The sequence below is a fragment of the Theropithecus gelada genome, chromosome 12, assembly GCF_003255815.1.
Source record: "Theropithecus gelada isolate Dixy chromosome 12, Tgel_1.0, whole genome shotgun sequence".
Lineage (NCBI taxonomy): Eukaryota > Metazoa > Chordata > Mammalia > Primates > Cercopithecidae > Theropithecus > Theropithecus gelada.
The window spans coordinates 8,277,742-8,303,342 of record NC_037680.1 but is presented as its reverse complement, the minus strand read 5'-3'; the positions used below and the strand labels follow the sequence as shown (position 1 = coordinate 8,303,342).

At 35.4% G+C, this 25,601-nt stretch overlaps 1 protein-coding gene across 12 annotated transcripts in view; it reads left to right on the top strand.

Annotated features, from left to right (window-relative positions):
- Nucleotides 1-22,718, top strand: part of DPP10 (dipeptidyl peptidase like 10) — a 1,402,014-nt gene extending 1,379,296 nt beyond the window's left edge. For 8 of the 12 annotated variants that reach the window (XM_025405135.1, XM_025405131.1, XM_025405141.1 and 5 more), the window contains 5 exons: nucleotides 12,793-12,892; nucleotides 13,143-13,201; nucleotides 13,310-13,382; nucleotides 17,729-17,802; nucleotides 19,189-22,718. In XM_025405135.1, coding sequence (XP_025260920.1) covers nucleotides 12,793-12,892; nucleotides 13,143-13,201; nucleotides 13,310-13,382; nucleotides 17,729-17,802; nucleotides 19,189-19,323 — 441 coding nt within the window. In that variant the 3' untranslated portion in view covers nucleotides 19,324-22,718. The remainder of the gene's footprint in view (nucleotides 1-12,792; nucleotides 12,893-13,142; nucleotides 13,202-13,309; nucleotides 13,383-17,728; nucleotides 17,803-19,188) is intronic. The other 4 variants (XM_025405138.1, XM_025405132.1, XM_025405130.1 and 1 more) reach the window with 2 other exon arrangements.
- The last annotated feature ends 2,883 nt before the right edge of the window (nucleotides 22,719-25,601 follow it).

Sequence of the window (25,601 nt, the reverse complement as noted above, 5' to 3'; positions counted from 1 at the left end):
AAAAAAAAAAAAAAAAAAAAAAAAAGTGATGTGATTCATTTGAGATAGTCCCTCAAGGAAAGGAAAAAATGATTGGCAGCTCTAGTTCTAGGAATTTGCAATTTCTAGCAACTTCTTTTCTTCACACTCACTAATATTTGAATGAATTTCCAGGTTCTGCTTTTTCTCTAAGATTTACCATGTTTTTATGGTGATATATATCTATATCTAGATAGCTAGCTAAATAATTTCATTCATTATCATGGACTTTGCCAGCAAAAACTAAACTTACATTCCAAGATATATCATACTGATATATATACACCTCCATAAAGCTGAAATTATGAAATTAAAAAAAATGCTCAATGTTTTTGTTGTGTGTATAATTTGTTTAGTTTAATTTTTGTTTTTGAGTATGGAAATGTTTAATAAGGAGTTGGGATTTGGGGATGCCTGTGAGGCACATTCTTTTCATTTTTTAATTTTTTAAAATTTTACTTTGAGTACCATGATACACGTGCAGAATATGCAGGTTTGTTACGTAGGTATACATGTGCCATGGTGATTTGCTGCACTTATGAACCCGTCTTCTAGGTTTTAAGCCCCACATGCATTAGGTATTTGTCCTAATGCTCTCCCTTCCCTTGTTCCCCACCCCATGACAGGCCCCAGTGTGTGATTTTCCCCTCCCTGTGTCCAGGTGTTCTCATTGTTCAACTCCTGCTTATGAATGAGAACATGTAGTGTTTGGTTTTCTGTTCCTGTGTTAGTTTGCTGAGAATGATGGCTTCCAGCTTCATCAATGTCCCTGCCAAGAACACGATCTCATTCTTTTTTATGGCGGCATAGTATTCCATGGTGTGTATATGCCACATTTTCATTATCCAGTCTATCATTGATGGACATTTGGGTTGGTTCCAAATCTTTCTAATCCATTCTAATCAGTGTTCTCTAATGATGTAAAGTGATTAAGGAATAGAGTGATAGTATTTCTAAGAATATGCTTTGGTCAAACAATATATATTTTATAGACAATACTACTACCTGTTTTCTATGTATTAAAATATTAGTCCTGTAAACACCAGGAAAGCATTCATTAAATTAATTACCTTCTAAACCTATTACATGGATACTAGAGGAAAAGAGAAGAGACAAACTTCAGTCAGTATAAAAGCATAGATGTGAAGTTTTGTCTTTTTACATGCAATTTTATTTCAATATTTCACAAGTATTCACTAAATGCTAAAAGTTGAAACTATTACGTAAAATGGGTCCTAATGATATTTCAATTGTATTTACTGTTATTTTCTTTCCAACTGCATTTTCTGCAATATAGTTTAACTGATATCTCTTTGATTATAAGCATGCCTTCTACCTTTCTACCTCAGTATCTTTGTTCATGCCTTTTTACTTCTTTTCTAATAGCCTCTAGCCTACATATTGCTTTAGAATTCTCTTATTAAGCCCTATTCAAGTGTCCCTTCCTCCATTAACTGTCATGCGCGTCCATGTGAAGAGACCACCAAACAGGCTTTGTGTGAGCAATAAAGCTTTTTAATCACCTGGGTGCAGGCGGGCTGAGTCCGAAAAGAGAGTCAGCGAAGGGAGATAAGGTTGGGGCTGTTTTATAGGATTTGGGTAGGTAAAGGAAAATTACAGTCAAAGGGGGGTTGTTCTCTGGTGGCCTGGAGTGGGGGGTCACAAGGTGCTCAGTGGGGGAGCTTTTTGAGCCAGGATGAGCCAGGAAAAGGACTTTCACAAGGTAATGTCATCACTTAAGGCAAGGACCGGCCATTTTCACTTATTTTGTGGTGGAATGTCATCAGTTAAGGCCGGGCAGGGCATTTTCACTTCTTTTGTGATTCTTCAGTTACTTCAGGCCATCTGGGCATGTACCTGCAAGTCACAGCGGATGCGATGGCTTGGCTTGGGCTCAGAGGCCTGACGTTAACCATCCATTCAATCTCTCGCACTAGCAAATACTGTTCCCTCCTGTGTACTCATACAACACTTTTTAGTAGCTTCCTGTAATTATTATACCAGTATGTAATGTATTACATTCATTTGTTTTCTGCTTTCATTTCTAAGTCAGACTGTATGCTTTGTCAAGGTAGTTCAGTTTTATTTGATTTTTTGTTGCAGAGACATTTGAATTGAACTTATTTCATAATCTTTCTTTAATTTGGAATTCCCTCTCCCTCTAGATATCCAAACTTTATCCTTTTTTCAAACTCCAATTCAAACCTTTCCTGTTCTTAAAGTCTTTACCTCAGTTTCACCACATAGAATGTTCTATAAATATCAATGAAGTCAAGTTGATTGAAGATAGTATTCAAGCTTTTTGTTTCTTTACTGATTTTCTGTCTACTTTTTCTATCAGCTAATGAAAGAGGGTGTTGAAATCTTTGGCTATGCCATAAGGCAAAATTACAACAGTTTAGTCTAAAAATCTTAATTGCTTTATTTGCAGTTCTAGAATGAGCAACACTTCATTCTATAAAATAGAAAAAGTGTCCCAATGAGCTGGGCAGAAGAGGCTGGTTTTATAGATAGAAAAGAATTTAAAAAAGAAGTAACAAAAAATAAAAAGCAGATTGATCATTTCAAAGTTACTTTCCTTATAAAGCAGGAACAGTAGAAAAATAACTGGTTAACATCAGGTCACTTGAGGTTACACTTTATTGTTAGAATTAACGCAGAGGAAACTTCATTATCGTGCTGATTGAAACTGGCCTGTTTGGGAAATTAGGCTGTTAACCTGTCACTACTCCTTTCTAGGAAGGTCAAGTAACAAGTCAGTTTGGGTTTGGTGACATGGAAAGTCAGCATGAGTGGCTCCATTTTGATTTTTAGTCTGGTCTGTTGAGCTTAGTTCAGTAGCTTAGTTCAAAACAACGACTTCCTGTCATTTTTATTTAAAGGCTATGATTGTCTGTTTGCCTTTTCCTACTTTCAGTTCTGTCAGTTTTGGCTTCATGTATTTCCATACTCTTTTATTGTATAGATACATACATGCTTAGGATCATTATTTTCTCTTGATTAGTTGACCTCTTTTTTGTTAAGAAATGACCTTCTTGGCTGGGCATGGTGGCTCACGCCTGTAATCCCAGCGCTTTAGGTGGCCAGATTACGTGAGGTCAGGAGTTCAAGACCAATCTGGTCAACATGGTGAAACCCCATCTCTACTAAAAATACAAAAATTATCTGGGCATGGTGGTAGGCACCTGTAATCCCAGCTACTTGGGAGGCCAAGGCAGGAGAATTGCTTGAACCCAGGAGGCAGAGGTTACAGTGAGCAGAGATCATGCCACTGCACTCCAGCCTGGGCAATTTTACTTTTGGTTATATTATTTCCTTTGAAATATTTTTTGTCAGATATTAATACGGCCACTCCATCTTTCTTTTGATTATTGTAAACATGTTATAAATCTTACTCTATTATTTTTCTTTTTATATATTTATGTATTTATATTTATGTACTATGTATTTATATTTAAAGTGTGTTTCTTATAGGCTGCAAAGAGTTGGGTCCTGCTTTTTCATTCAATCTGACAGACTCTGCATGTTAAATCTCTAGATTTTAAATAATGTATTTAGCTCTTTCACTTTTAATATGATCATTGTTATTGTTGCATTAAGGTCTATCATCTTGCCATACACTTTCCATTTCTTCCGCTTTTAGTTTCTTTAAAATTTTGTCTAGTGTGCTTTATATTAAAAGAGCATTTTTAATAATTAAATTTATTAAATTTAATTATTAACAAAACAAATAATTAAATTTGCTTTGTTATTTGTTAATTATAACTGGTTTTTGCATTATTTTGATGTTTCCTTTGTGGCTTATAATGTATATTTTTAACTATTTAAAGTTGTCCTCCTGTGATATTATTATTTTACTTCCCTCTTCAAGGTAGTGAGCTGTAAACAGGCCAGTATTTATGTATGTATTTATATATGTATGTGTACATATATACACATACATATTATATATATCCATGTACACGTGTGTATATACATATATATGTATATTTATATATGTACATATATATGAAATGGGATATATCAGAGGAGGGCAACTGTGTGTGTGTGTGTGTGTGTGTATATGAGCTCTACAGTGGTATACTTCTGTTTCTCTATTTCCAACCTTTATGCCATAGTTATCATACATTTTATGCTACATGTTATAAATCCCAAAATACATTGTTATAATTTTTGCATTTAAAAGTCAGTTATTTTTATTTTTATTTTATTTTTTTGAGACGGAGTTTCACTCTGTTGCCCAGGCTGGAGTGCAATGGTGTGATCTCGGTTCATTACAATCTCCACCTCCCGAGTTCAAGCGATTCTTCTGCCTCAGCCTCCCCAGTAGCTGGGATTACAGGTGTGGGCCACCACTCCTAGCTAATTTTTGTATTATTAGTAGAGATGGGGGTTTCACCGTGTTGGCCAGGCTGGTCTCAAACTCCTGACCTCAGGTGATCCACCAGCGTTGGCCTCCCAAAGTGCTGGGATTACAGTCATGAGCCACTGCACCCAGCCTAAAAGTGAGTTATTTTTAAACAAATTTAAATTCAGTGTTTAAATGTTTATATATTTACCCATGTAACTTCCAATTTCAGTGTTCATCGTTTCTTTGTGTAGATACAGATTTCACCTAGTCTCACTTTTTCTTCTGCTTGAAGAACATCCTTTAAATTACCTTTTACTCCAGGTGTGCAAGTAATATATTCTTCCAGCTCTAATGTGTCTTTATTTCACTTTAATCTTTTAAATATTTTATTATTTTCTGGTCAAAAAATTTAAGGTTGACATTTCTTATTCTATACTGTAAAGTTGTTTATTACCTTCTGGTTTGCATTTTTTTCAATAAGAATATGCCATCATTCTTAACTTTGTTCCCCTATGTACAATGCATCTTTTCTGTCTAGATGCTTTTAATAATTTCTCTTTATGATTAATTTTAATGAATTTCATTGTGATATGCCTTGGTATAGTTTTCCTCACATGTCTTACACTTCAGTTTATTGAATTTCTTAACTATCTAGGTTAAGTGTTTTTAACAAATTTGGAAAATTTTTAGTTACATATTACTCCAAATATTTTTTGTGGTCTACTTTTTCATATAAATATATATGAATTTATATTTCATATAAATTTCATATAAATTATATGAATTATATTCATATAATTTCATATAAATTATATGAATTATATTCATATAATTTCATATAAATTATATTCATATATTTCATATAAATAATATTTCATATAAATTTATATTTCATATAAATATATGTATATTGGGCTACTTGAAGTTGCCCCAAGCTTACTAATATGCTTTTAAATTTTTTTTTAAAAAGCACGTATTTCTTTGTATGTTCCATTTCAGATAGTTCTGCTATGCCTCAACTTCATTCTTCAAGGTAGCAAGCTGTAACAATCCTAGGATTGATGTGTTTGTTTTTCATCATTCAGGGATCAATGTCCTTCATTGCTCAATGTCCAATGTCCTAAAAACTTCTCTTTCATGTATTTTGTCTATATTTTTAGTCATTTCATGTGGGAGGATAAATCTCATTTCTGTTGCTTCATCACATTAGAATTATACACTTTTAAATAAAATAAATTGTATATTTATTAACCATTTTATATGTCTCTTTTTGGATTGTCCATTTACCCATTATACATGTTTAGTTTATGTTGACTTCTGGTATATATGAACATATATATTTGTTTCCTTGTTGACATACTAAGATTTTGCTGTATTAAAGGTAGTAGTCTCTGTTCACACTTGTTTAAAATATTTCTTCAGCTTCTTGAATTTTTGTTAAAATTTGCATATGATGAGTCAAAAAATTGAAGTTCTAAAACGTGGCAAACTCTTCTCAAATGCTTTCTTGGGTAATTTCTTCCAGTGATTTTATTATTTAGATGTCCTGTTTCTATCAAAAGGCTAAATGAGTATTTATTATATTTTCTCTTTATTTATCTGAGTTTAATAAAGATGAGAGAGATGCATAGCACTTGTGATGGATGGTGAGAATTTACTTATATAGTTTCAAAGAGCTAGCCAGTTTCCTAGCTCCATTACTTGACTAAATCAAAATCATTAACAGTGATATCCACTAAGTATTAAGTTCTCATTCATTTCAGCGTTTATTTCTATTGAATTCTGTCTTTCTGTTCTCATGCTAATCTTACAGTCTTTCAATTATAACATGCTTCATTATAACTCATTTTAATATTTTTAAAAGACATTTTCACTCTTCTCTCTTTGAAAATATTCTTGGCTCACCTGTCCTATTGTCTTTGTTTTTTTCAAATTCCCCCAAATATTCAACTGGAATTTTTTTAATTAAAATTTGTTTCAACAGTTATAATAATTTAAGAATTAAAATAGTCACAAGGTGTAGCTTTCATCTGAGTCAGACAATATGCACAATACATTTCTTTTATTTCTTTTTTTAGATACCCTAGTAGAATTTTATAGCTTTCTTAAAATATGCCAAATCTCTTTCCTGCTGTTTTTATTTCTAAGTATTGCTTATTATTTGTGTGTTTTAATTTTTATTGTAAATGGTGTCATTTTCTCAGTGTTATTTTCTAACTAGCTTGTTGGGATAATGGAAAGGTTATGATAATAGCGTATGTAGCTTTTAACTGGCCATGTGTTTATTACTTAGTAATTATGAGTATGACTTGATTGAAGACATTAAGCCACTTTAGTTTGAATAATTATCCTCAGGACCTAACCTCATTTAATATATAATAATTTTATTTTTTTTCTTTTAAGAATTCTGTGTAAGTGCTAAATATAAAACAAAACTCCTAGAAGCAAAATGTTATTGACATAGCTTCCTTGAAAACAGTAATCAAAGCTGGGAGCAGTGACTCATGCCTGTAATCCCATCACTTTGGGAGGCCGAGTGGGGAGGAGAGGGTGGATCACCTGAGGTCAGGAGTTCGAGACCAGCCTGGCCAACATGGTGAAACCCTATCTCTACTAAAAAAAGAACAGAAATTGGCTGGGTGTGGTGGCGAGTGCTTGTAATCCCAGCTACTCAGGAGGTTGAGGCAGGAGAATCACTTGAACCCAGTAGGCGGAGGTTGCAGTGAGTCCAATTCACGCTACTGCACTCCAGCCTGGGCAACAAGAGCGAAACTCTGTCTCAAAAAAAAAAAAAAAAAAAAAAAAAAAAAATTATCACAAGAACTGAAATTCAGTTTGTCTTATAAACATTTTTTTAGAACTGACATAACTGTAATTACCAAAAATTAATTCATCCAACAAACATTACTGAATGTGCACTGTGTGCCCCGCACTTTTTTTGAAGTGTTGGAAATACAGTGGTCAAAGAACAGAAGAAAAGTCTTTCTTTATTGAATTTAGTTCAGTGAGAAGAGCTATGTGGAAAACATGTAAACTAAACAAAGTTGGTGAAATACATAAAATGTCAGGTGGTGAGAGTTTGATTCCAAAAAAATTAAGAAGAGAGTTAAATAAGGAGGCCAGGATTAGAGCTAATGTGGCAAATTTAGATTGAAAGTAAGGAAAGGTATCACTAGGAGATCATGTTTGAACTAAGAGAAGGCAATGTAAGGAGATAAGAACTATGGATATCTAGGGAAAACAAAAGAAATTTAAAAATGTAAATGAATATGAAAGCTTAAAACTTTACTTAGGGAGATAATTATTTGTTATTTAAAGTTTTGTATCTTTTCAATTGAAGGAGGGCCTGTCAGTGTTTGAGACCAGCTCCAGTCACTTCTAAGGTTTAAAACTTCAGTATACATTATCCATAGAATTAAGATACTGCCTCCTTGAGGAAGGATTAAGATTCTGCTTCAAGGAAGGATTATAAGTATTGTGATAAAATGTGAATGATTATGTTAAGCGAATTAATAGTTTTAATGCAAAATAATATAGTGTCATAAAATTTATCTTGTATTTATAAAATTCTTTATTTCAAATTAATTCATGGTGTACCACAAGTGAAGTGGTTCAGAAAGAATTACACAAGTTCGCACACATCACCTCTTTATGTATTTATTTATTTATTATTTTTATTTTTATTTTTTGAGACGGAGTCTTGCTCAGTTGCCCAGGCTGGAGTTCAGTTGTGCAATTTCAGCTCACTGCAGCCTCTGCCTCCCATGTTCAAGCAATTCTACCTCACTGTCCTGAGTAGCTGGGATTACGCCACCACACCTGGCTAATTGTTGTAATTTTAGTAGAGACGGGGTTTCACCATGCTGGCCAGGCTGGTCTCCAACTCTTTACCTCGTGATCCGCCGGCCTCGGCCTCCCAAAGTACTGGGATTACAGGCTTCAGCCACCATGCCCAGCCCAAATAACCTCTTTTTAAATCCTAGTCTGTCAGTGTATCCCTTTTACTATATTCATAAAGTCATTTAAACATGATTTGAAAACCTGGGGCCACTGCAAACATAAATTTTGAGTAAATAGCATTGCAGACCCCACCTCTGCTTCTCCAAGTCCTTCTATCTATTGAATGTAGTTTCCTACATCATGGGTATACTTCTTTTAAGAAGGAAAATTCTAAGGAAACATTCCTATATTTTAGGTTTACTAAATTAAATTTTAAAATAACATAAACTTGTTAAAATTTTGTCAGTAATGCTAAAATGCTTGGCAAATGGGAATGACAAAACAATTTAATGAATAGCAAAATCTGATCACTGGGAGACCAATAAAATACACAATGTAAACAGAGCAGCCTCCACTGATGATGGAAGTTTTTGATCTTTATTAAATCAAAAATGGCCTCTAATTTACTACAGACATTATGGTGATTCCCGTTTTTTAATCTACCTGATGATACACATTGTTTTGAAAGTTGAAAGCATGATCTTATATCTACCTAGAAATTATATCTTATTTTTGCCCTCTTCTGAAGTAAATTTTCCAAAAACTCTTTTGTGATATACTCTTGCATTCTGTGAATACGTATAAAACGGGTGAGAGGAAGGCGAGCCATTAAAATTTAATTTATTTTCAGCTGGGGCTGGTGAGTCACACCTGTAATCCCAGTTCTTTGGGAGGCCAAGGCGAGTGGATCACTTGAGCCCAGGAGTTGAAGACCAGCCTGGGCAACCATGGCAAAACCTATTTGTACAAATAAATACACAAATTAGCTGGCCATGGTGGCACGAAGCTGTGATCCCAGCTACTCAGGAGACTGAAGTGGGAGGATTGCTTGAGCCCCGGCGGGAGAGGTTGCAATGAGCAAAGATTGTGCCATGTACTTCAGCCTGGGTGATAGAGCGAGACCATGTCAAAAAAAAAAAAAAAAAAAAATCATTCTAATTTCTGCCAGTGTTGATTTTTGTTTAAAAATCAAAGAAGCATTTGTGGTTCAATTTTAAATGCCATAAATATAATTTTATTCAACAGCTTTTATCATTTATCATTAAGACTTAAAAAATATTTGACTTCATTAAATGCCAAATTTTCATATTTACAAAAATAGTAAAATATAACTTCTTGTATAGCTAGTAATAATTTACAATCCTGGTTTCACTGAAGAATCATATGGGGAGATCCATCAGGTGCCCATTCTCCACAGATTGTGACTGAATGTGGGTGGGGGGAGCACTGGCACTTTTTTTTTTTTTTTAAAGCTTCACTCATCTAGGGAATGTTGGCTGGAACTAAGAAGATGTTTCCAGTAGGCATCTTTATTATACAATTATGCAGTAATAACTTGCTCTATGTAATATAGATCAGCAGTATAGCGATCCCCTGAAGTTTATTAAAAATGCAAAATCTTAGGTCCCACCCCAGGTCTACTGAATTTGAATCTATATGCTCACAACACTCTCAAGTGATTTGAATTAACTTACAAGTTAAGAAGCATTGTTCTGGGATCCACCCCTCCTTTGGAAGGCAGTATTCTTGATTCCTAGAGATAATCAGGCTATGAGAGACATGTGAAACTGAGATAAATACAATAAAACAGCAAAAGCATATAATGTCAACTTACATGTATCATTTAAATGTACTATATGCTTTTATGGACTGAAATATTCATTATTCAGATATACAACGATTCTGTCAATGTTTTCAGGTTATATAAACAAACAGATCATAATCAGCTGAAAGTTTGCTTGGCCATCATGGTATTGTTAATAGAACCAGAAAAGTTGCATGCATCAACTAAGCTGTGTGATGCATTCCTCCCTATGGGAAGAGTCTTGCCTACGGGAAATACTTGAAATCTCTTGGCTGCAACAGGCTTCGCCCATCTTTATGACAGAGAACTAGGAACAATATACTGGAAATGCTCCCTCTAGGGCCAAGACTTTCAAGAGCTGTTTCCACTTTTGCTTTATGATACAGGTTCAATGTACCTAATCTGAAAATCTGAAATTTGAAATGCTCCAAATCCAAAATGTTTTGAGCACTGACATAATGCCACACATGGAAAATTCTACACCTGACCCTATGTGATGGGTCACAGTCAAAAATGCCGTCAAAGCTGTTTCATGCACAAAATTACTAAAAATATTGTATACAATTACCATCAGGCTGTGTGTATAAGGTATATTAAAGCATATGTTAATTTCATGTTTAGACTTAAGTTTTCATCCCTAAGATAACACATTATGTATCGGTAAATATCCCTAAATTTTAAAAGAATTCAAAATCTGAAACTTCTGACTCCAGGCATTTCAGATAAGGGATATTCAGCCTTTAGTTATTTATTTTCTTCCTTTGCATAGCTTCCCCACCCTTTTATTCTTCTTTCTTAGGTAGGTTAATACATTTATCTACCTAAGGTAACATTTAAAATGTGCTACTTCCAAATGTTGCTGGCCTAAGGCTGTCTCTCTCAATGAGAATGAGCAAGGGCACTTTGAGGTGGCTTGTATCTATAAAGGATAATTTTCTTTCCTTTAGTTACTAATTGTTAGAGTTTTACTCAAACTTCTGAGTACTACCTAAATATTCCAGTACCAGAACAATATATGTTATCTCAGTCCATTCAGTAATAATGACTGCATTTTGAACTTTTATGTACCAATTTTTAAATGATGCTCCAAATACACATAAATGAAATTATTTCTTACTTCAAGAGTTTAGTGACAGTGACAATAAAACTATAACCTGGACCACACTGGAGTCATCTGAAAATCTTTCAAAAGTAGACCTCATCATGAACAAACTGCATCAGAATTTCTGAGATTAAAGACTGAATATTAATATTTTTTAATACCTCCCAAGATGTTCTGATTTCCAATAGCATAAAGTACATTACTGAGAGTAGGGCTGAAAATTAATTTCTAAAACAGATAACACAGTAGGTCATTTCCTTTTTTCAGCATTACTGTAATTATTAAAATCTCCTCTGGAACTTTTCTAGTCAGATCATGGGCTACAAAAGAAAACTGGACATCTTGATTTATTAAAAAACATTTCAACAGGGTATTCAAAATTAAACTCAAACAATAATTTAACTCATCTATCTGGGAACATTATTCATTATATCCCATTGCTTTCCAACACTTAGTTGTGTGAAATATAGAGGAGAAGACAATTTTCTCCTTTACTCTTCATGAGTTTTTTGCCAAGATTCACTTAACAAAAGGCAGATTAACAAGAGAAAAACAAGTGGGCACGGTGGCTCACGCCTGTAATCCCAGCACTTTGGGAGGTGGAGGCAGGTGGATCACGAGGTCAGGAGATCGAGACCATCCTGGCTAACACGGTGAAACCCCATCTCTACTAAAAATACAAAAAATTAGCCGGGCGTGGTGACAGGCGCCTGCAATCCCAGCTACTCGGGAGGCTGAGGCAGGAGAATGGCGTGAACAGAGGGGGCGGAGCTTGCAGTGAGCGGAGATCGCACCACTGCACTCCAGCCTGGGCGACAGAGGGAGACTTCAAACAACAAACAACAACCAAACAACAGAAAAACAGAAGCTTAATAACATAAATACCTCCTTGATGGGACAGAACCAAGAAAAATGGGCAGATCTCTAGAGCAGATCTCAAAGAACTGTCTTAGACCTCAGATGCAAACACTATCATTCTCTGAAACAAAGGAATAAGGATGTGGGGAAAGGCTTTGTTAAGAGAGATGGCCAGGAAAAGCAAAACACAAGCAAAGTTTGTTATGTATACTTAAGTCAATTCCTTCTCCTTTTATTGAGTCTTCAGTGATGTAGTTATTCTTCTCTTCCTGGTGCAGAAGGAGAGGGAGAGAAAGAGAGAGAAAGAGAAACCCTTGAAAACGTCTATAAATTTCCTTTATAGACGGTGAAATAGTCTGATTGCAGCCTTATTTTGGGGTGACATGTTCTGAATCCTATAAGAAATTAAAACAGTCTATATTTTTGGTGGTATATTTTCAAAATATCATTCGTATTTTTTAATTCTACATAATCACCATTATTTCACTATTTTATTAAATACATATATATATAAAAAATTAGGGGAAAAATATATGTGATTTAATAAGTGCTTTATTTCCCTAACCTCAAATTATTTGGGGCAATTTCCAGATGTGTAGTATGAAATCATGGAGCAAATATTTGACATTTGGTGATGTAATTAATTTCATATTTTAAGACTTATTAAAATAGCTGTTATATAACAATTTAAACAAATGTTCAAACATTTTAATTGCACAAAATGATTTTAGCTTTTTTTTTTTTCCAAATCTGAGACATTCTGATATGATGTACAGTACCAAACATTGATCAAAAGCTAAAAATATCTCCAGGCATAGTTGTTATATATAAATATGTGTGTGTGATATATATATATATATATATATATTTCTCCCCTAGGGTTATGGTGGCTATATCGCATCAATGATCTTAAAATCAGATGAAAAGCTCTTTAAATGTGGATCAGTGGTTGCACCTATCACAGACTTGAAATTGTATGGTGAGTACTTTCTACAGACTGACCTAATATAATGTATTGATTTGTGGAAAACAAAAGCCTAATTTAGAGTAGTTCAATTGAGCTCATTTATCATATGTTATTAGAGCCTGTTTTGGGCTGTTTATCTCCTCCTTGATTCGGTTGATTTTACTAAAGCATGACAATTAAATGTAAAATGAAGAAATTAATGAAATATGCTAGTCAAATAGTTTTTAGTTTGTTCTTGAATGTCTGTTTTCTTGGGTCACAGCCTCAGCTTTCTCTGAAAGATATCTCGGGATGCCATCTAAGGAAGAAAGCACTTACCAGGTAACTAATTTGAAAATAACAAAGAAAAAGGAGTATTTTTGTTCTAAAAATTCAGTTCAATTGCTTATTTAGATCTATAGGTACAGATATTTGTATTTTCCTTTATAGGCAGCCAGTGTGCTACATAATATTCATGGCTTGAAAGAAGAAAATATATTAATAATTCATGGCACCGCTGACAGTAAGTATTATACTTGCTGCTGTTGTTTGATAGGGTATGACCTTTTACAAAGGGATACATCTAAGGACTTGTTTAGAGGAAGCCCTGTAAACCTTCTGAAGAAGGGAGCAGAGAGTCACACAATGAATCAGATACATGATAGGAGGTAGGAAAAAGGAATTCAGAGATAAGAGGAGAAGAGGCTACGCCTCAAATATCAGCATTGTCCAATCAAATTCCCTGTAATGATGGAAATACTTTATCAATGCTGCTCAAAGAGTAGTCACCAGCCACTTGTGGCCATACGGTGTTTAGTGTGACTGAGGAACTGAATTGATTTTATTTAATTTTAATTTAAAAAGGCACTTGTGTCTAGCGACTATGGTTACAGTGTTATTCAGCACATCTACAATGGAAACCAACCTGGAAAACAGAAACCAAAAACATGCACACACTGAGATGAAATTCTAATGAGGTTACCCGCTTCAATGAACTTAAAACAAAAACTTTAAAAAGGCACTTTTATACCATCTCTCATTTTTTCATCACTTTAAATCTTGGAGGTGGATGTGATTGATGTTAGTAGTAATAAATAATATCACTTTATATTTACATGACACTCTTAGGGACCAAAGAATCTATATTTTATTATCCTCTGTGATATTTTACAACAGACGGCTGAATATTTATAGCTCCATTCATGGATGAGAAAAATCAATTTCCAAAAGGAAACAGATTTATCCAAGGCCATCTGGCAAGTGAGCCAAGAAAGTGAAAGTCTTGAATCAATATTTCCTAAATCTTGAACTTAACTCCTTCGTCTTTAGAGTGGGTTCCACTGAATGATTAGCTTCAAGGATACTATATGGAAAGGGAAAGAGGAACTTTACAGTGGAGAAATTTGACAAACATCACATCAGCAGTGAAAAGTCATGTCATTGCTATTATTAAATGCCCTTGATATGATGTAGTGGGGACAGCACTTTATCTCCATGGTTTAATACTCCAAGCCCATATATAACACCAGTCTAACCATGAGAAAAACATCAGGCAGATCTAAATGAGGAAAATTCTATCAGATATCCAGCCACTACCCCTCAGAACTGTTGGGGTAATCAAAAAAAAAAAAAAAAAAGTCTGAGAAAGTCTCATAGACCAGAGGAAGTTAAAAAGACATGATGTCTAACTATAATGTGGGATTGTGAATGGAACCCTGAAACAGAAAGGTAACACAAGAAAACAACAACAAGAACACCAACAAGAAAAACTAGTGGACCCCAAATAAAGCGGGTTTAGTTAATGGTAGTATATGAGTCTTAGTTTCTATTTGCGACAAAGTATATAATAATGTAACATGTTAACAATGAGCGGGTTTAGTTAATGGTAGTATGAGCTTAGTTTCTATTTGCGACAAAGTATATAATAATGTAACATGTTAACAATGGAAGAAACTGGAGAACCGGTATCCAGGAACTCTGCACTATCTTTGCAACTGTTCTGAAAATTTAAAACAAAAATACCATTAATTGTCTATTAAAGAAAGATGTGGATGATACAGTACCAGGGTTGGATGAAGGCGAGCATAAAAATTTTGAAGGACATTTGGATGTTGTTCTGAGGTATTAAGATCTAACATATATATCAACAGTAATAAAAATAAATAGCAATTAAGTACTCATTGTATGTCAGAAAATGCGCTAAAAGAATTTAATATTATCTTACTTGTTCTTCTCGCAAACAAGGAATAGTAGATATTATTACTTTTATTTAACAGATTGGGAAAATAAATATTAAGAAATGATAGAACTTCCCTAAAAGTGTAGACACAATTGATTAGTAGGAAGGAGATTTGAATCCATGTATTGAGCCTTTTATTCACTGTGCCCTGAAGCCTTATTCATGTGAATAAATTATATTCAAGGTTAAATTATTTTACATCTACCCATCATGCTGGACTAATATATTAGTGCTATTTCAAATTTCTCTGTCAATATGTTGTAGCTATAAAGGTAAATCACAATGTTCTATCTGACTCACTCAGTCACAAGTCTGGCGCTTCACCCATCTAATGAAATACAAGCAGAGGTTCAGCCCTGGTCACTTCAGAGAATATGCACCTGTGAATGTGTATGAGCACACACACACAGGCACACACACACAGGCACACACACACACACACAGGCACACAGGCGCGCACACACACACAGGCACACACACACAGGCGCGCACACACACACAGGCACGCACACACAGGCACACACACACACAGGCGCGCACACACACAGGCACACACACACAGGCGTGCACACACACACAGGCACACACACACGCACACACACACAGGCACACACACACAGGCACACAGGCGCACACACACACACAGGCACACACACACAGGCGCGCGCACACACACAGGCACACACACACAGGCACACACATACACAGGCGCACACATACACCACACAACCCATATGGGCTTGGTTAATTATGGGTGCTCAGTCATGACACTGTTACACCACTACTATTAATATTATCTTCAAAAATGACCAGCAAAAGAATTCAACCAGTCAAACCTGTAATGTTCCCTTTTAGCTATAGCAAACAGACAAATAGCAACAAATATCAATGAACTTTGCACTAGAAACTAAGCAGAAAAAAATCCAACTGGAAAAATCCATTTGCACGTTTATTTTCAGCTGTACCCATACAGAGAAATAAGGGATCACATTACCTCTGTCATTGACCTTTTTAATTAGCATTTCTAGAAGCTTACATTTATAGAGCAGTTTGTACTTATGTAGCAACGACAAGGTCATTTTCCCATTAAGTGCCATAGGAAGATGTTGAAAAAGATCTTGACTATCTAGTTTTTAAATAGGTTTAAATGATTGTCTGCCATTTTACATTCTCTGCTGTGTGGTCTGATTATTCAACATTCTAGAGTTAAGGCATTAAAGAAGCTTAAACTATTGATAAGGCTGCTCTAGCTTTGCAACAACAATTAAAAATGTTAGCTTAGGCTGGGCGCGGTGGTTCACGCCTGTAGTCCCAGCACTTTGGGAGACAGAGGCAGGCAGCTCACGAGGTCAGGAGTTTCAGACCAGCCTGATCAACATGGTGAAACCCCGTCTCTACTGGAAATACAAAAATTAGCTGAGTATGGTGATGCACGCCTGTAATCCCAGCTACTGGGGAGACTGAGGCAGGAGAACCTTTTGAACTCAGGAGGCAGAGGTTGCAGTGAGCCGAGATTGCACCACTGCACTCCAGGCTGGGAGACAGAGCGAGACTCTGTCTTAAAAAGAAAAAAAAAAAAAAAAGTCAGTTTAAACATTAGTTACAAAAATTTGAAGATACATAAACTACAGGAAGGAACACCCCAGACAGAATGTGAGCAAACTGCTCCAGAAAGAAACTTGAGTGCACCAAATCTTCATCGCTACCAAACCCAGGGCTACTGGGCTGCTTACTTCAGAATTTTGGATCTTAGATTCAAGCAGAAGGAAGATAAAAGAAAGCAAGAGTAACCGGTATTCTCTATACTAAAGAGCCCTTGTATAATGAGATGTGTATTCTGTTTTCTCAGTATGGGATATTCTTTTCTAATTTGGATAATAAAGCAGAATGCCAGTATCCAACTGAGACTGTGCCCTAGTAATCTTCGAAATGAAATAGCTGGTTTCCTGTATAAATATCCAGAAAAGACATTTGCCATGTTAAAATTTTTATAAATTTTATAAAATTTCTAAAAATATGTGTGCCATTAGGAATAATAAATAATATCCAGTAAAGTAAATCTAAACACCATTCTGTAGAGTAAGTAGGACTTAGTTGTAGCTACTGTTTTGCTTTTTTTTTTTTTCTTTTAACAGAGTGAAGCTCAAAGTTTTACCATTATATTTACCAGCTTTCTACCTAAAACCAGATATAATTTTTGTTTTTGTTTTTGTTTTTGTTTTTTTTGGAAACAGTCTCACTCTGTTCCCCAGGCTGGAGTGCAGTGGCGCTATCTCGGCTCACTGCAAGCTCCACCTGCCGGGTTCACGCCATTCTCCTGTCTCAGCCTCCTGAGTAGCTGGGACTACAGGCGCCCGCCAGCACGCCCAGCTAATGTTTTATATTTTTTAGTGGAGACGGCATTTCACCGTGTTAGCCAGGATGGTCTCCTCCTGACCTTGTGATCCACCCACCTTGGCCTCCCAAAGTGCTGGGATTACAGGCGTGAGCCACTGTGCCCAACCAGATATAAGTCTTTTAAATATGCAACGTACGTAAAATAAAATACTGAATCTCTTTGAAAAATAATACGAAAAAGTTCTGATACAAGTAATGTGTTTCTTCAAATATCATAATTTGATTTCTTGCAGCAAAAGTTCATTTCCAACACTCAGCAGAATTAATCAAGCACCTAATAAAAGCTGGAGTGAATTATACTATGCAGGTAAGCTACTTTCTTAGAAGAATGTGTTTTCCTGCTGTGTTTTTTCACTTGTGAGATACACAACACAGCTTCTCTATTATTCCGTTCTCCATACTATTATTTTTTAATATGTTTTTTAGGTACCAAAGATTGTGTTCTCTGTTCCTAATTAGACCGGGAATGTGAATGAGCTCATGCTTTACAAGTGAATTGTGTAAATCCTTTCTAAATTGTCATTTTCCTCTCAGACTTATTCATATCCCAGATATTGAATTCTTTTAAAAGTCACAAGTTTCTACTTCCCTTCTTGTTCCTTTTGTCTTTTCTTCCTTTTGTTGTTCCTTTCTTCCTTTTCTTGTTCCTTTTGTCTTTTTCCTTCGTCTTTATTATTAAATATGAGAATTTATTATTATCAATTTATTATTAACTATGAGAATTTATTATAATTCTCATAATAAATAGTGGATAAAAATATTTGGGGAAATATACGTAAAGAAGAGAGGATAAAAGGCCATTTGTACTACCATTGACACCTGTGCATTCATATATTTAATACATATTTATCAAGGACATTACAGTGGTCACTCTGCTCTATGGGTAACAAGACATACTTTACACTATCAAGGAGGTTCCAGTCTGATATAGGAATCATAAAAGGAAAAAATAAAGTCATTTAAATTTCTTACCATTCAGAAGAACCAAAAGTGGTTCAACCTGTCTAAAACACAAACTAGCAGGTTTAGGATAATGAAAGATGAAGATATACAGATAAACATATGTCAGGTCATTCCATAAGCATTATTGAGGAATATGGAGTTTTATTCAAAGGGCAATGAGGCACCATTTAAACCTTTGTACTCAGGAATTAATGGGATAATAATTTTATTTTGTATTTGTATTTTAGAAACAGTAAAATTGTGTTTACCTTGGAAAGGGCATTGTCAAAGTAATAATTGCACCAGACAGTGTTAAACATGCAAGGAAGACCTTATGAAAAACTACTGCAAAGAACACAGAGACTGACCTCAATGCCCTTTAAATAAAGAGCTGGAAAGTTTTCTAAACTAAATACTCCTAAAAAGGGGAGGAGGGCCCAAGGGCCTATAATCAAAAAGAAACTGTCCAGTTTAGTCAAGCTAGGGGAAAGGTTAGTTCATCTTAGTCAACATAAACTTGAAAAAGTCTACCTTTTATGGCCAACACATTCTAATTTAAATACCAAATATTAATTGACATGATTACAATTGTTTTAAAAATTTAGCATGAAGAACTTAAGAGTTGAATTAGGTGTGATTTTGGTCAGATATTATTATTCAAAGTTTCCATGCCATTGGGGCTCAGAAAATGAATGCGAGTGACAATAGTTTATTGGATAATTTGAAATCTTCTTTCTCCTCAATATCTTAGGTCTACCCAGATGAAGGTCATAATGTATCTGAGAAAAGCAAGTATCATCTCTACAGCACAATCCTCAAATTCTTCAGTGATTGCTTGAAGGAAGAAATATCTGTGTTACCACAGGAACCAGAAGAAGATGAATAATGGACCATATTTATACGGAACTGAAGGGAATATTGAGGCTCAATGAAACCTGACAAAGAGACTGTAATATTGTAGTTGCTCCAGAATGTCAAGGGCAGCTTATGGAGATGACACTGGAGCAGCACGCTCAGAGACAGTGAACTAGCATTTGAATACAGAAGTCCAAGTCTACTGTGTTGCCAGGGGTGCAGAACCCATTTCTTTGTATAAGAGAAGTCAAAGGGTTGGTTTCCTGGGAGAAATTAGTTTTGCATTAAAGTAGGAGTAGTGCATGTTTTCTTCTGTTATCCCCTGTTTGTTCTGTAACTAGTTGCTCTCATTTTAATTTCACTGGCCACCATTATCTTTGCATATAATGCACAATTTATCATCTGTCCTACAGTCCCTGATCTTTCATGGCTGAGCTGCAATCTAACACTTTACTGTACCTTTATAATAAGTGCAATTCTTTCATTGTCTATTATTATGCTTAAGAAAATATTCAGTTAATAAAAAACAGAGTATTTTATGTAATTTCTGTTTTTAAAAAGACATTATTAAATGGGTCAAAGGACACGTAGAAATGTGGATTTCAGCACCTTCCAAAGTTCAGCCAGTTATCGGTAGATACAATATCTTTAAATGAACACACGAGTGTATGTCTCACAATATATATACACACGTGTGCATATACAGTTAATGAAACTATCTTTAAATGTTATTCATGCTGTAAAGGGTAAACTTTTGATGAATTAGAAGAGATGCTCTTTTCCAAGCTATAATGGATGCTTTGTTTAATGAGCCAAATATGATGAAACATTTTTTCCAATTCAAATTCTAGCTATTGCTTTCCTATAAATGTTTGGGTTGTGTTTGGTATTGTTTTTAGTGGTTAATAGTTTTCTAGTTGCATTTAATTTTTTGAATATGATACCTTGTCACATGTAAATTAGATACTTAAATATTAAATTATAGTTTCTGATAAAGAAATTTTGTTAACAATGCAATGCCACTGAGTGCTATTTTGCTCTTTTGGTGGAGAAGGCTTTTTTCAAAACTCTTGGTCCTTTTACTTCTATCTCTCAGTGCAGAATCAGTTCTCATTTTCATTGTGAAAGCAAATAGCTGGATTATTTCATTTGCCAGTTTCTATTTAGTATTCCATGCCTGCCCAATTCATCTGTTACTGTTTAATTTCAATCCTTCTAGTGAGAATTAGAAATGAAATATTTTTTATTTATTGGCCAAAAAGTTCACAAACAGCAGTGTTTGCTATTTCCTTTGAACTGAAGGCACAAAATGCATCAATTCCTATGCTGTGTTGACTTGCAGTAGTAAGTAACTGAGAGCATAAAATAAACCTGACTGTATGAAGTCAATTTAAGTGATGAGAACATTCACTTTGGTGACTAAAGTCCGAGTATCTTCTCATTTCACTTAAGGGATCTTCCAGAAGACATCTAAAAGTCTGTAATAAGCTTAGAAGTTCAGATAAATCTAGGCAGGATACTGCATTTTTGTGGTTTTAAAAAAGTCCTTAGGACAGACTGAGTTTTCATAACTTATGGCATCAGGAGGAAACATTAAAATATCAAGGAATCATCAGTCACCCTCCTGTCTTGTTGAAGGATCAACCCCAAATTCTGGGTATTTGAGTACATGTGAATCATGGATTGGGAATTCAGTTTTTTCCCTGGATGCTTTGGAATTGTGTTTTCCATGCTCCACTGGGTTCAATTTAAAATAGGAAACGCTTTCTCTTCTGAAAGACCCATTTTAGGTCTTTTTTGAGAATAGTGAACACATTTTTTAACAAAAATCAGTTGTAATTTTAAAAGGAAAGTTTTGCCTATTTTATTAAGATGGAAATTTCTTTTTAGGCTAATTTGAAATCCAACTGAAGCTTTTTAATCAGTATTTTAAATTTGAACCACTAGAGTTTTTTATGCTGCAAATGATTATGTTATCTGAAAGATGTGGTTTTATTGAATGTCTATTTGAGTATCATTTAAAAAGTATTTGCCTTTTACTGTCATCATTTCTCTTGTTTTATTATTATAATCAATGTTTATCTATTTTTCAATTAATTTAATACAGTTTCTAATGTGAAAGACATTTGTCTGAAACCCATTTTCCCCTCAGAGGCTAAAGAGACGTCAAGCAAAAGCATATTGCTTAGTAGGAAAGTAGAAAATTTTAATCGTTGTGATTCTTTGAGTTTTAATGACAGGGTCATTTTCAGTAAAGGAAATGCTCACCAACACATAGTCACCAATTATTAAAGGAATCATGTGATTACATTTTCCCCTTTATACATTTACCCTTGATCATAATCCTACTATTTCATACATATTTATGCATTGCTAGAGTTTCCTAGGACTCCAGTAGCATGCTTTCCAAGTGTTATTATTCCCTTAATGTTAAAGGAAAAAAATCAATATATTGAATTCTATAATAAAATAGGTAAGCAGTATTAAATCATCCATAGAGATAAACAACCTCTTGAAACTCTTTTGAAAGAGAAAAGTGTTTGTTCACTTTCATTGCCTTCATTAAGATCTCCAAATACTCAGACTAAGGAGGCTATTCTCATCTATTTGAGTTTCCTGACAGAACTAAGGGAAGGAGTCACTCTTCAAAAGATGGATCTCAGTTCACTCTGAAAATGTGCCTTTTTAAATTGGGTGTTTAGCATAAAAATCACTATTGGCCATCTTACAGATGTCTGTTGTAGATCTATTACAATGAGGTGTCTTAGACATTGGGCTTTACCATATTAGAGAATTACTTAAGCTGTTGTCCTTCAAATGTTGGGCTTTGAGAAAGAAGTACCTGACACTGAATTGCTCTCAAGTCTCTGGAATTACAGACAGCACATGGCTTCTATGAGGAATTATATATGAAACACCTCTTGTGTCCCTCCTCAAGTTCTCTGACCACCTTCACATCCTGCGGCAACCAAAATTGTATGAATACAATCTGGCCTCTCAGCTGTGCTCACTTTCTGTTCTGGGGATTCTCTGATACTAATTTTGGCTACTTGCTAGAACCAAGAGACAAATCACTTACATACTGCAAACCTATGTGAGGGTGTTAATAACCTGCTAAAACACAATTAATGAAAGACTGTAGCAGGTGACTAATCTTTCCCTCAGATATTCGACATGGTCCATGGAAGACTCTGTGGGCCCCAGAAGCCCAGAGCTGCATATCCTTCTATTTTCCTGTTCCCCATTTCACTCTTTTAAGCTCCCTACTCCTATTCCCTAGGATCACTTTCCAAAATAAACTGCAGGTGTGCTAACTGTTGTCTTCGACTCTGCTTCCTGGAAACTATTTTTCCCCTCCACAAAAAATGATCACTGTGAATATCACAGGAGGAGAAATAAAAGAAGAATAAATAAGTGGGTTTTTTTAGGTTTGAATAAACTATTTCTAATGAAAATGTACTGGACTCTTACTAAGTGCTAAACCTAAGATAAATGCTCTATTTACACTATCAAATTGAATCTTCTCAAAATGCCCTAAGGAGGTATTATGATTCCCATTTTACAGATAAGCAAATTGAGTTTAGAGAAGTACGTAACTTGCCCACATTTATGTAAGTAGTAAGTAAAAACACTAAAACCCAGCACCAGCCAACTTAGAAGTTCATGTTCTTAGGATTCTGCTCCCCAGCACTCCTGAAATAAGGAGAGTTAACCCATGTTGACAGCACATAAGAAAACATTCTGAATATTTAAACACACAGTTCCAAATATTTTTGAGACTAATTCGATAGCAATAATACTGAAAAGTAATGGGAAAACCGATTTACCATTGTGGAATGTTTGAAGATACACGAATTCCCTAATGTCAAGAGGACATATGTAACATTAAAACATGTTTTCTTTTCCCATTGAATATATGTAAGAGTTATTCCTGTGCATGGAAACCCTTGCTCAGAAGACCATGACTATATGCTTCAAGTCTTTAATAAATCTCCTTGCTTGGGCATTATACCAAAAACACTGCAAAATCATTCAGAGAGGCATCCGTATACTGCAGAACCATTATACTGTTCAAAACACCCAGGCTCATAAACATGAAAACCTCATGTAGTTCTCAAACCCTACAACATACACAAAGCATGTCACAACATTTCGAGTCATGGCAGACACCCACAATCCTATTTGCAATCTGATGCAGAAAAGTTGCATTACCTCCCACTTTTCTACTAGTGTAGAAATAGTTTTGGTTTACCACTGATCAGATCCGCTAACAACACTTTTATTTCATTTAGCAATATTCCAGTAATTGTTGAGGAGAGAATCTGTGAATTTGAAAAAAATCCCTCTCTCATCATAATTAAGGCAGACAGATTTTAAAAAGAAAATAAGTCACATCAAAGTACAATTTTTATTATTTTTCTTTTAGACATCCAATTAAGTTTACAGTCGACTGATACAAGCATCACAGACTTCTAATAACAACAGTTGGGATAGTAAGAAAATTTCTGTGCCAATTCTCACAACCTGTCTATTTCTATCATACCTACCCCCATTGTAATGAAGTTATCTTTGACGCGTGTGAAGCTTGAGAATGCAGATTTCTATCTGGCCAATAGCATCAGAGAAAGAGAACTCACATTTATTCTACACCTATGTTGTTGTTACATAAACTCAGCTAATCCTCAGTCCAGCAATATGAGATAAATACTATTGTTCTCTGACAAAGAAATCAAGTACTATAAATACTATTATTCTCTGATAAAGAAATCAAGATTCAGAGAGATTAAACAGTTTTCCAACAAAGCCTCATAGTGCATAAATGATGGAACCAATATTTGAAGTCAGGCCCTGATGATCTCAAAGCCCTCACATGTGATGGTTTTATCTAAGCATTTTTTTAAGCTCGTTCCTAAAGTTCATCATCATGTCTTTGGATTCAGTTTTCAAACCCCTCACTGTTCGAAGATGTCATTTTGCATGCTTCTGGCTGCAGGAAACTAAATGCAACATTTTAAATGGCTTAAATACTTGTGATTCAATATATGCACAGCTCGGACATCACCTGGGAGTTTGTTAGATATGTACACTTTAAGGAACTACCATGGCCTTCTTGAATCAGAACCTGAATGTTAACAAGATCACCAAGTGATTGTTGTGCACATGAAAGTTTGAGAAACATTGGTTTAAATGATAGGAACTATTACTGGTTCACATTATAGGAGCGCTAAAGTTGGGTGCTTCCAGGTCAGTTAACAGATCAAGGATAGACTCAAATCCCAGTCTCCTCCCAAGTTTACACTTCTGCTTTGGTCTGCTTTTTGTTCCCCCACCTTGTCTTCAGATAACTGCAGCTGCCCCAGGCAACATATCTTTTCAGAGCAATGTCTAAGAATAGAAGGTCAAAGGATGACTCTCCTCTTGCCTATCTTTTATCAGGAAAGATCATTTTCTCTAGAAGTCTTAAGAAGAATTTTCTCAGGCCCCTTTGTACTGTTCAGGCTTTGATTGCAAGTCCTTCTCCTAGATATAAGGAAAGCTGGGAAGCAATGCATCTGAAACTGCAATCTCTTTGGTGAGGGTGCCACAAGGAAGAAGGATAGGAGGATGAACATAAACAAGATCAAGGCACAGAAGGGAAAGGTATACCCTACCCATGGCGATAAGGTTCTCGTTGCTGGCATCTCATCTGGTGGTACACCTCAAAATGTTAAACATTAAGAACTGTGTTTTATACATATTACACTAGGTAGCTAGTCAGACATGAGCAGAGGAGGAGAGGGCTCCTGCCCACAAGGAATGTAGGGTGACCATCATCAGGTGACTGACTGTCAGGCAGGTGTTTCACTGCCTCTTTAAAATAATAATTGGTCCTAACAAGCTCCAGGGAAAGGCAGCCTCCCACTAAACAGAAACACCTGAAACTGGTTGTCAGCAGCTTCCCAATCATATTAGTATGTCAGAAGCTGGGTTGGTGGGCTCAAGCATGCGCACTGAGAGGCAAAATGGTGGTGGTTAACTGGTATATGATCTTCAAGGGACATTTGGCTGTCAAGGGAAGAACGCCTCAAGGAAGCATGCATACAACTCCAGTAAACACTGCACATGCAGCGCCTCCGAAACTTTGGCAGGCCACTGCGCGTGCAGACAGCCCACCCCAAGTGCAGACTCGGGAGACGTAACGCAAGACCCGGTGAGTACACCAACATATAAAACCCAAAGTCAAAAGGTCAAACAGTGCCCTTGAGCTCTCAAGTTGCCCACTTGGCCCTCTTCCAAGAGTACTTTACTTTCTTTCCTTTCTTCTCTAAA